The 12,469-nt window shown below is 36.8% G+C and overlaps 1 protein-coding gene across 5 annotated transcripts in view; it reads right to left on the bottom strand.

The window, feature by feature from the left end:
• Positions 1-12,469, bottom strand: part of RIF1 (replication timing regulatory factor 1) — a 92,257-nt gene that overhangs the window by 31,804 nt on the left and 47,984 nt on the right. For 4 of the 5 annotated variants that reach the window (XR_005241560.2, XM_007964960.3, XM_007964959.3 and 1 more), the window contains exons 27-35: positions 11,678-11,829; positions 10,599-10,679; positions 10,459-10,513; positions 6,802-10,017; positions 4,781-4,927; positions 4,378-4,455; positions 4,173-4,288; positions 3,065-3,218; positions 623-731 (exon numbers count right to left, since the gene is read on the bottom strand). Coding sequence is in view for 4 of the 5 variants with exons in the window: in XM_007964960.3 (XP_007963151.3) it covers positions 623-731; positions 3,065-3,218; positions 4,173-4,288; positions 4,378-4,455; positions 4,781-4,927; positions 6,802-10,017; positions 10,459-10,513; positions 10,599-10,679; positions 11,678-11,829 (4,108 nt within the window). In the remaining variant the exon portion in view is untranslated. The remainder of the gene's footprint in view (positions 1-622; positions 732-3,064; positions 3,219-4,172; positions 4,289-4,377; positions 4,456-4,780; positions 4,928-6,801; positions 10,018-10,458; positions 10,514-10,598; positions 10,680-11,677; positions 11,830-12,469) is intronic. The other variant, XM_038002138.2, reaches the window with a different exon arrangement.

Here is a 12,469-nt window from a genome sequence, read left to right as displayed (position 1 = left end):
TCTTATTCTTATTATTATTATTATGAGATAGAGCCTCATTCTATTGCCCAGGCTGGAGTGCAGTGGCGTAATCTCGGCTCACTGCAGCCTCTGCCTCCTGGGTTCAATCCACTCTCCGCCTCAGCCTCCCAAGTAGCTGTAATTACTGGCGTGCACCACCACGCTAATTTTTGTATTTTCAGGAGGAACAGGGTTTCATCATGTTGCTGAGGGTGGTCTCGAACTCCTGACCTCAAGCAATCCACCCACCTTGGCCTCCCAAAGTGCTGGGATTACAGGCATGAGCCACCATGCCCAGCCTACCAGTTTATTATTCTGTGCTATTCTCATAGATTATTCTGTGCTATTAAAGAAATTTAAAAATGGGTAGACTACTTCATTTATTAATATGACTAGAAGTATATAGTTTATATCCTTGAGACCTTGATGGAGAAGTTGACAAGAAAAACAAGTAGACACATTTGATGTCCATTCGTTTAGTTTTTCATATACTTCACATTAAACATAAAATAATTGTTGAAATAATAAGGCATGGTCAAATTAGACTAAAACTGAAAACAAAATATTTCAAGAAAGTCAGCTGATCTTCTAAATAAAATTATCCCACTTTGCTAAAATATACCTGAGGCAAGTCTTTCTTCATCAGGTGACAAAGATTTATTTTCTATTCCATTTACTGTTTTTTCAGAAATATCAAAAACTGGAATCTCTTCTAGTCCACGAGTCTTCACCTTGTTTACACAGTTGGAGCAGAAAAAAGGCAAAACAAAACCAAAACCAAAAACAAATTAAAATTTACTTTTAATAAGAGTAATAGTACAAACACTGGAAAACATACTGTATGAACCTATGTTCTACCTCCCATCACAATTAAGAGCTAATACTGCTAAGAAAGTAGGTTCTAACTTCACAAAATACAGCATTACAAATTATTTCCTCAAAGAGAGGGTTAGAATTTAATAATATTTCATAATGGTTTTCTCAGGAAATATAGCCATGGCAGCTAAGAAAATTACATTCTATTTCCCAAGTTCAAGAATGTGGTATAAAAAAGTCTATACCAGAGACTTCCAAGCTTAAATAAAATACAGATTTTTTTTTTTTTTTTTTTTTTAAAGAACACAATTTTCTGGCTAGGTGCGGTGGCTCACCCCTGTAATCCCAGCACTTTGGGAGGCCGAGGTGGGGAGATCACTTGAGGTCAGGAGTTCCAGACAGCCTGGCCAACATAGTGAAACCCCATCTCTACTAAAAACACAAAAATTAGGGTGCCTGTAATCCCAGCTACCCGGGAGGCTGAGGCAGGAGAATTGCTTGAGTCTAGGAGGTGGAAGCTGCAGTGGGCCGAGATCACGCCCCCCTGCACTCTGGCCTGGGTGACAGAGTGACACTGTCTTTAAAAAAAAAAAAAAAAAAAAAAAAAATTTCTTAAGTGTTTCTAGGACTTACGGACCACTGGTTGAGAAAATACTAAGTTCAGTAAGTTAACTTTCTGAAAATAGTAAGTTCAGTAACCATATGATTCAGCAATTCCACTTCCGGGTATATATACAAGAGAAATGAAATCATCTATCCATATAAAAACTTGTAGACACAGCAGCATTACTCGTAATAGCAAATGGTGGAAACAACCCAAATGTCTGTCAACTGGATAAACAAAATGTGGTATATACATATAATGGATATTATTCAACCTCGAAATGCAAACTTTTGAGGATAAACCTTGAAAACATTATGCCAAGTGAAAGAAGCCAGTCACAAAAGATCACAAGTTGTACAACCCCACTTTTATGAAATATCTAGAATAGGCAAATCTATAGAGGAAAAGTGGGCATTGGCTGGGCAGTGGAAATGAGGAGTGATAGCTAATGGGTCAGTGTTTCTTCTTTGGGTGATGAAAAAAGACTCAAAATTAGATCATGGGGAATATTATTTAACTGAATATATTAAAAACTAATTGTACATATAGGGTAGGTGAATTTCACACAATGTAAACTGTATCTTAGGAAAGCTGGTAAAAAAAAAACCTAATTCTCATAGACTTTCCCAGGACCCATGGAAACTGAATAAGAAAATACTTTAGAAACTAAATCTGTGAGACAGATAATTACTAGTAGTTTTGGTTCTCTCTTATGAGTAACCGGTTAACAAACGTTTAGAAGATCACAAGTAAGTTAATATAAAATCAAGGACCTTCAAGAATACAGCAGAAGTCTTCAGTGGCTGGCAAACCCCATGTCTGAGAAATTCTGATTCAGAACACTGCTTATTCTATTTTTCATGTATTCAAAACTTCTGATACAGGTTGAGTATGCCTACTCCAAAAACGGAATGTTTTTTGGATGGAATGGAATCCAAAATTTGAAGCTTTTTGAGCACTGACATGATGCCTAAATGCTCTAATGAGTGTTTTGGATTTCCAGATTAGGGATGCTCAACTGACAAGTAGCTGTATAATGCAAATATCCCAAAATCGAAATAAATCTGCTAAAGTCCGAAACATTTCTGGCCCTAAGCAATTCAGATAAGGAATACTCAATCTGTACTGCCAACGGATAGAGGGTCTCTGAATGGGTTTCAGTAGTCTGAATCCTTCTGAAATTATACACAAAATATTCTGTATAGTTTTATAGCAGGGAAGAATCTTAGCTTTCATCACCATCTTGAAAAATGCCCAATGACCCAAAATGTTCAAGTGCACAAAACTGACAAAAAGGAAAAGTAAGAAAAATAAGTCACAAATGTGGTAGGCATCAAAATCAAAATACTGTGACCTACAAATTTGTGTGGTTTTGGTAGGTATTTGGATTTGAACATCTAGGTTATAGCAGTAGCAGCCATGGAATCAAATATCAAATGGTGGAAATGAAAGAGAGAAGGGGATGAACAGAACTCAAAGAGAAAACAATTTAAACATTTATCTGAGGTGCAATACATAAAGACAGTACAAAATAAATGAATCAATTTCCCTGTGCCATTATGAAGTGATCTTTTAACAAACTTCTGTAACTGTACTGCTACGTCATTTATTTATATATATCGTAGCTAACATCTAAGTTTTTACCTGCTGCTCATGATATATTCTGAGAGCCTTTTTTACATTGGACACTTTTGGAGAACGGATAGGAAGAGTTTTTATTTCAGATGCTGTAAGAGTACTCAAATCACCAATAGTTTTTATATTCTTAGCTCTAATGAGTTGTCCCAGGCCTCTTGCCCTACACAAAACAGAAACAGGAAATTATAATTATACAATTTTACTTATATGCTATTTGCAAGGGTTTATCCAGTTGAATTTCTCCATTTAAGCTCAATCATAACTGAGGTTTGCCCATAGTGAAGACAGGCACATGTATGTGTAATTTAAAATAAAATTCGAATCTAATGTGTGTGTCTGGTATAAGCAATAGTACTGGAAACTGAATGAGCCTATTGCGTACCTTGTGCTTTACATATATCTCTTTAATAGATAATTCTTAAGTATGCATAATCGCCTCCCCAACTTTAATCAGAAATGGACTTGGTATGTCTGACACATATTATTGAATCATTAAATTCCTCAGAGAATTTTAAGAATACTTCATCTCCTACTGGGGATTATGCCATGACAGGGCAGCCTGATTAACAGAGAAACTATCTCAAGGCATCACTAACTACCTAAAACAATTCTTTTAATCAAGATAGAGTGAACGATCTACACGCAGGCATTTAAGTTTCCAAGACTTAAAACATCAAGGAAATAAACTTCTAATTAGAAACAAAACAAAACACCTGATCAACAGGTTTTATGTATGTGAGTCTCATGCTTCTTACACATGACTTAACAGCTATGTAGTTTTGGTGGTAATCTTTGTAAACTACATCCTATAAAGTAGAAATGATATTCATATATTCCTCATAAGGTTTATACTTGGATTAAACAAGATAATGGATATAAGGGTTCAATGCAGCACCTGAAATATTATGCATACATCTTACTATATTAAGATAAATGTTTCTCATATTGCCTTAACTGGCCTACCTTCTCAGTTGTATTTTTATTTCAAAAATAAAATATGTGTGAGAGGAACACATGCCAATCAATTCTAAACATGAGAACCAAGCATTCAAACAGTCTTCTTAAATAAAGTGGCATCTTGGAATATAACCAAGAAGCCTAAATAACCACTTACCACATGTTTGATGTAATCTGAGGTAAAATGATATCAACTGGTGCCACACAGTTCACCAAAGCTGGGTAAACACTTTCTGTTGGGCATGGTATGGACTCTTTGGCCATTTCTGAAATCTTAGAATAAATTTCAGAAGCTGTTACACAGAGGTCAACTGACTGAACATGAAAATATAAAGTGACATGAAAACTAAAGCACTTCTTACTAAACACTTCTTTGAGCTCTTAAATTTAGGGCTACGTGATCCTGGGGACAGAAATCCTTTGGCTGAAGTGGTATTATGCTAGATAGAAGAAAGGAGAGAAAAAAACACTCAGAACCCTAGATGACTATAATTTTACAATTTTTACAACTTAGACTGCAATCATGTCTTTAAAATTTCCAAAAACATAAAAAGAGTAATCTACTGCCTAATCAATTACTTGCTGGATCATTACTGCCTCTTACCACCTCTTCTGTTCCTTTCTGCTTACCGTGTAGCAGACAAAAGAATATATTTCAAACCACGGAAGAAGTTTTTCAAATATGTAGTTTATTTTATGACACATCATGCACACGTAATTCTGTGTCTGTATACGTATATGTACATTTTAAAGCCTATAGCTTACCTTAGATTGTGTAGTAGGAGAAGTTTTAACACTTTTTCCTATAGGAGAACTATTTGAAGAATGGGACCTAACAATAGAGCATCGTCTATCAATGTCATCTGCCAATCCTGCTTGGTATATTGGATCTGCAAAGGAGACACGGCGAACCTGAAAACACAGATCAGGATTTTACTTAACAAAATTAAAGTTTTTAAAAAATTACACCATACATTTTCATTATGAGATTACCCAAAAATAGAATGTGGGTTTAGAAAAAAGTCAGCTGCACAGTTCGTAGCAACTGCCTTCACAGATCGTATTAACTCAATACCTCAATTCATTCTAATTTTCTATATGTTAAACTGTCTCTGCATAATACCAAAGATTGTGAAAAAGCTATAGTAGCAAAAACTGAACAAAGCCACATGTGGCAGTTAGAAGTGTATGATCTGGATTCTAGTAAGTTTATGGGATTACCAGATGAGAAAGAAAACTGATGTAAAAACAGAAATAGGCCTGGTGCGGTGGCTCACACCTGTAATCCCAGCACTTCAGGAGGCCGAGGGAAGCAGATCACCAGGTCAGGAGTCCAATATCAGCCTGACCAACATGGTGAAACCTTCTCTCTACTAAAAATACAAAAATTAGCCAGGCTTAGTGGCGCATGCCTGTAATCCCAGCTACTCAAGAGGCTGAGGCAAGAGAGTCCCTTGAATGTGGGAGGCGGAGGCTGCAGTGAGCCGAGATCGTGCCACTGCACTACAGCCTGGGCAACAGAGTGAGACTCCATCTCAAAAAACAAGCAAGCAAGCAACAAAACAAAACAAAACAAAAAACTTAATCTCTAGATTCTCAGCAGAAGAATTTTCAGTGGATCTTACAAAGTTTATACACCATATGAATAACAGGAACAGGGATTTTGAAGAAACTTTTTTTTTTTTCTGAGACAGACTCTTGCTCTGTTGCCAGGCTGGAGCGCAGTGGCATAATCTCAGCTCACTGCAGCCTCCGCCTCCCGCGCTGAAGCGATTCTCCTGCCTCAGTCTCTCAAGTAGCTGGAACTACAGCTGTGCGCCACCACGCCCAGCTAATTTTTGTCTTTTTAGTAGAGACAAGGTTTCTCCATGTTGGTCAGGCTGGTCTTGAACTCCCGACCCTCAGGTGATCCACCCGCCTTGGCCTCCCAAATCCCATGCCTGGGATTACAGGTGTGAGCCACCTAGCCTAGCGGAAGGAACATTTTCAAAGTATGTTCGTTGAAGGCAAAAAGCCAGGTGTCATGTCTATATATGCACGCTTGTATATATAAAATGTATTCTACAATGAATAGTAGGTTCAAGTTCAAAATTAAGGAATGCCAACATCATACCTTTACGGTACATCTATTTTGTTAAGTAGAAGACAAGTTGAGTTATGTAAATACATTTAACTTTTCCTACTTTTTAATGCATTCATTCAACAAACTATGTGAAAGGCACAGGGCCTGAAGCTAAAGCAGATATATATATTATAATCCAACTTTTCTAAAGTAAAAGATCTATAATTTAGCTGAGGAAATGGGGATATAAATAACTATAAATAAGATCATATCTACAAGTTGATGAAGGCACATGAGATTTAATTAGATATGGTCTGGAACACATATGTAAAATGTAAAACAGCATAATGTTTCAACACACAACAACTGTTAAATCTGCTTTATCAATGGCAGTGTTGCCTATATTCCTAAATCTGTTTCCTTATATTATGGTATTGGGAGCCGAAAAGATGTTAGGAGCCTTATCAATTTTGCCAAAAGTGACCAATGTGCAAAGCTGCATAAAGATCTTTAGTGTTGTAAAATGAAAGATTTATCTAAAAAGCTTCAGTCTCCTTTTTTCAAAACCTTTTCTTCTACCTATCTTTTCCCTAGCAACCATTATGGTAAATAATCAAATGAGTGGCCATATAATAATATTTTGTCATTCACCAGAGGTCACTGTATGGCCAAAATATCCCAACCAAATACTGGGTTCCTTAATATACAGCCTCATTCTCCTTACCTTGTTAACAGGTGATGAGATTTCCTCTTCTTGGGATCTTTTTAGTCCTCTCTTTAAAATGCTCGTAGATGGAGAAGCCAAAGGAGACCAGACACAGCGTGTCTGCATGCCACTAGGACTGTCATTTGCTGACATAAGTGAAGGATCAAGTTCCCTTAGTTTTTGAGGAGATGCATTATTGTCTTCTGTTATTAGTTCAGAGATAGCTGTTCCAGATGTCAGAGACTGTGATGGTTCCTCCACTTTCTCTGAAGTATGGTGATCTTCCTGTAAAATATCACTTTCCATTACCATGTGATTGCTATCTAATTTTTCTTCAGATTTACTACATTCAGTATTTGTTTCAATTTTATTAGCGTCAGTGAGTCCTTCTTCGGTGCTCATTTCAACTGTGTCACAAACAAAGTTTTCCACTTCTGCAGTCAACATTTTTGTTTCAGCTTCATCAGGCTTTGGGGTTTTGGTATTTATGCCCTCATTCTCTGTTTCACCATCATGGCCAGTTTCAGCCTTCACCTCGCCAATCATCATTTCTTCATCATTTTTCATTTTTGTATTTGTTTCTTCAGATGAGTGTGGATCAGACACATCATTTAGTTCCCCAGCTGCTGTTTGTTCAGAAATCTCAGTTTGAGCATTCAATTTTACAGGTGTAGTATTATCAGAAAGACTAATACCTGAATTAAATTCCTCAGTTGCTACTTCTTTAGCATTCAGTTTAGCTGTGTCTGCTTCAGAGTCATCATTTCTTTTATTTTCTATTGCTGCTTCTTCAGAAATACCAGTTTTGGTTGTCTCTTGTTCACGGAAGCTAGCTTCATTTCCTACATCCAATTCCATAGTTTCTACTTTCTCTAGATTGGATTTTGTTACTTTACATGCATTTCCTTCAACAGTAACATTCTCGAGACTCATTTCCATTTTGGGGGTTTCTTCTGGTTTTTCTTTTGTCTCCAAAGATTCCTGTGAAACATTTTTCGAGTCACCTAAACACGGGCCAACAGTTTTAAAATTTTCATTACGTGACTCTTGGCTTTCAAGAGACATTGCTTCACTAGAATCCATATCACAAGTTTCCTCTCCAAAGTTTACTATTCCAGAAGGAAGAGATTCTTGCATAGTGTTTTCTTTTGATTTGGTTTCAGAAATAATTAATGAATCATTAATAGTATCATTATCCTCTTTGAGACCCAAATGAAAATTCACACTATGATGTTCATCTAAAAATTGTCCTTCAGAATATGGATTAGCTTGAGAAGTTTCTGACGTGCTTACAGGTGCTTGCGCATCTGCCTTTTTTGTTTCACTAACCTCTACATCATTATTTTCTGTATTCTTTAACCCAACGAGTGACTTTTCCTGAGGCTGTGATTTTTCCCCACAGCAATCACAACCTTTAGATCTCCTCACTCTCCTACTTCTCTTGTGTTGGCATTCAAGTGTTTGAAGTTTTTCTGAAAGCGAAGAAACATCTGATATCCCGATTTTTGTGGATTCTCCAAAACTACAATTATCAAAAGAGTCTCGCTTATGTAATCTCTTAATGGCATGTCTAGTCCTTAGATTTGATTCTGGCACAGGTAGACTTGTAAAGGAATGTTCTGCATATTTGCTAGTTTCATTTTTTTCCTCACATGGATTTGGTAAATCATCAGGAACTTGCAATAAATCTGAAGTTACTGTAGAATCCTGACATATTACAGTACTACTTTCATCTTGTTTTTCACAAATCTGAGGTTTTATGTTTATGTCTTCTTGGGAACTTGCTTTATCATCATGTGACTGATTTTCAGCTTTTATACATTCCTGTTTCACCACTTTCTCTTCTTGATCTTGAATGTCAACACTTTCATTGCTTTTGTTTTTCCATTTTCCAGATCTCTTCTTCCTAGAACCTTCTTCTTTTGCCTCCGAACTATCAGATTCTGAGTTTTCAATGCTGGAAAGCAAACCCTGAGAAGCTCTTCTTGTTTGATACCGTGTTCGGCCTCTGACTAGTTTCTCAGAGGACTTATCTATATCCTGACTACCATCCCCCTCAGACTTAATGTTATCAGGGTCTGGCTTTTTTTTGTTTTGTTCAGTTTCTGCATTAGCACTGGTTTCCCCAAGAGTCTTCTCAAGTAAATTATTTCCTTTCTCAATTAAATTCTCTGGTACAGTTTGTTCAGAAATCAGTTTTTGTTTAGGTAAAACATCATCTTTTATATGCAACGGACTCTTCTGAAGAGGTTTTTCTTCTTCCTTACGTCGTTCCTTTTTTTGATGATTATTTTCTTTATCTTGGCTTTCAGTGGTAGACTCTACTACTTCTGAACGTCGCCTTGACGACCGTCTAAGGGTTTTCTGATTTGGAGTTATCAGAACCAGACTATCCTCATTTACCAATTGATCTGTTGATATTACTACTGGGGGTGTATTTTCTTTGGATTCCAAATTAATTTCTACATTTTTCTCCTCAACAGTATTAGTTTCCAATAATACAGCATTTTCCATTGTTGCTGCTTTAAGCTTTGTATTGTCATGCTCCATTATAGATTCAGAAAGATGAACCTGATTATCTGACACACATTCTGTTTGATTAAGCAAACCAGATGGGTTATTTTCTAAGACTACCATGCCTTCAATAGATTCCTCAGTATTCTTCTCCTGCTCAGATCTTATTAAGGGCTTAGACTTTTTATTCCCTGTTTGTTCAGCTTTACCGGCTCTCCGGCTTGATCTCTTAGTTCCATTCACTATTTTTTCAGAATCAGATTTTGAAAAAGGCCCTTCTCTTTGCTTTGTTTTTGGTAGAAAATCTGTTTTAATCATGGTTTCCTGGTTATTTTTCACTGTAACGGTTGATGAAATATTATTCAAGGGGGATGGACTAAAAGGTCTATTTTCTGAACCGTCAAACTTCTCCAAAGTAATAAAGGTTTGCCTCCGACTTGTAGGGCATGAGGGAGTTCCAGAAACAGTGGCATTAGAAACTGAACTACTGCTGACAACAAAAGAATTTTCTGTACTAGATGCACATTCAGTTGATGTTTTCTTTGATGAAATTAAAGCTTTTTTTCTGTCATCATTATTACTGTTCGACATTTCTGGACTGGTGTTGTCAAGAGAACCACACTTATTATTTGAAAGGGAGGCCTTTTCAAGATGTTCATCCATACCACGGTCTTCTGTGACATCTTGAGGAATGACAATGTCACTGTCCATTTGCTCCTCCTGCACAGAAATACATATATATATACACACACACAGATTAATAGCTGGCAAACGAGTTTGACTTTCTGGGAAAACTTTAGTGTAAAACTTCAGTAACCCAAAGATAGTCACTGACATAATATATGGCAACTATTCCAAAATTAGTGGTTTGTGTTCCTAATAGTAAACCTAATAGTTTGTGTTCCTAATAGTAAACATTCAAGAAAAGCCAAGTACATTTATTTTACACACACACACACACACACACACGCATGCACACTGACTAGTGTCTGCTGATATTCTGCTAGTATCTGAATGGGAGTTAACAGGAAATCATACAATAAATCTACAATAAATCTTAAAAGTAATAAACGGAAGACCTACAGATATTTCAGCAGTTTAACAGACTGTATAATAGAAGGGTGATTCTAAAAAGCCCAAAATATGAAATGCCAAACATACCGTAATCATCATCTTAGAATCTTCCTTTGGTTTTCTGGTTAAAGTAGGAATTTCCCTGAAATAAACATAAGAATATTGCTTTTATAATTATTTGACAATGAATAAAACAGATATAAAAGTTTGATGGTTTCTGTACTTACATAGACTCTTCCTGACTATACTGAGTAAATAAGGTATCCTGGGAAACATCCAGATTATTATACATGGCAGGAATATCACACCTGAAAAAAACTGTATATAAGTAACTTCAAAAACCGGATGATATCCTGACAATTAGCAATTAAACTTATGGCCAGGGATGGTGGCTCACGCCTGTAATCCCAGCACTTTGGAAGGCTGAGGTGGGCGGGCTGCTTGAGCTCAGGAGTTCAAGACCAGCATGGGCAACATGGCGAAATCTTCTCTCTACAAAAAATAAAAAATTAGCTGTGCATGATGGCATGCACCTGTAGTCCCAGCTACTTGGGAGGCTGATGTGGAAGGATCACTTGAGCCTGGGAGGCAGAGACTGCAGTGAGCAGAGATCATGCCACTGTACTCCAGCCTGGGTAACAGAGAGAGACTCTGTCTCAAAAAAAAAAAAAAAAAACAAAAAAAAACAAAAAAACAAAACATGAAAAGAAACTTACAATTCTACTAAATTGTTATAAAATCACAACCTAAAGGTGTATTTCCCAGATATTCCATCAAACTGTCTTCCCCTCCCAATCTACCTCAGAGAAGAAATTCAGTTTATAAATATTTGGTACATTACTAGGTTAGCTTTATACATTATGAAATGCATTTATGTACAGTATAACTTTTGGCATTAAAATTCAGTACATGTGGCTGGGTGCGGTGTCTCACGCCTGTAATCCCAGAACTTTTGGAGGCCGAGGCGGGTGGATCACAAGTTCAGGAGATCGAGACCATCCTGGCTAACATGGTAAAACCCCGTCTCTACTAAAAATACAAAAAAATTAGCCGGGCATGGTAGCACGCGCCTGTGGTCCCAGCTACTCGGGAGGCTGAGGCAGGAGAATGGCGTGAACCCAGGAGGCAAAGCTCACAGTAAGCCGAGATCGCACCACTGCACTCCAGTCTGGGCAACAGAGCAACATTCCATCTCCAAAAAAAATTAGTACACGTATTTTAGTTCTAAACACAAAGTTACAGTTTTCTTGCATGAAATCTAAGCCTGAATATCAAATACCCAACTCAAGATAAAAGGCCTACAAACCGCTTTGTTTTGAGAACTTCTTTTTGATGCTCAGTTAAAATTCTTTCCTTTGCATCTTTTCCTTGTGGAGGTATAAACACAAAGTCAGTAGACTTTTCCTCTTCCAAAAGAATTTCATTCTTTACTTTTAAAGATGAAGATTCAAGTTTCAGCTGCCGATTTGAAAAAATAAGCAAATGTGCATTTTAGTTTCCAAATTATTTTCCAATATTTCTATCACTCTCTTCTAATAATGACACCATTCTTCAATAGTGATTACGAAGTTCATGATACTCATGATCAGTAACAAATTAGTACAATGCTCCCCACTTTCTTTCTGCATCTAATAAGTACTGAGAAAGTAGAAAATATTAAATCTCTTTACAAAGTAGGCAAGTCTGTGCTTAACTACAAAGTATGGACAAAACCGTTTGTCAGGCCAATACATGGAAATGAACTGATTTGGAGGGAGGAGAGTATATTTGCAGCTCTCAAGTTGAGGCAGGACTTAGTCAAGTGAAAGTCACCAATACAATATGCCCTATATACAATTAACTTTGGTACTACAATGTTATCTTAATAAATGTTCATTGGAACCATTGCTTTAATTCTACTTATAGCTGCTACAAGAATGTGGCAGAGGTATTCTTAAAAAATAACACTTTTCTTTCATTTCACCAGGGCCATGGTCTCAAGATTCTAGAATAACCTTTACTGGAGGTCATGGAAGAGAGAACTGTTGTCTAAAAGTCAGTTAACTGGCAACCAGCATGATACTTAGTTCAGATTTGAGCTTAACATAGGTGTCTTATC

The sequence above is a fragment of the Chlorocebus sabaeus genome, chromosome 10, assembly GCF_047675955.1.
Source record: "Chlorocebus sabaeus isolate Y175 chromosome 10, mChlSab1.0.hap1, whole genome shotgun sequence".
Lineage (NCBI taxonomy): Eukaryota > Metazoa > Chordata > Mammalia > Primates > Cercopithecidae > Chlorocebus > Chlorocebus sabaeus.
The sequence above is the reverse complement of the archived record's forward strand: the minus strand, read 5'-3'. Positions and strand labels throughout refer to the sequence as shown.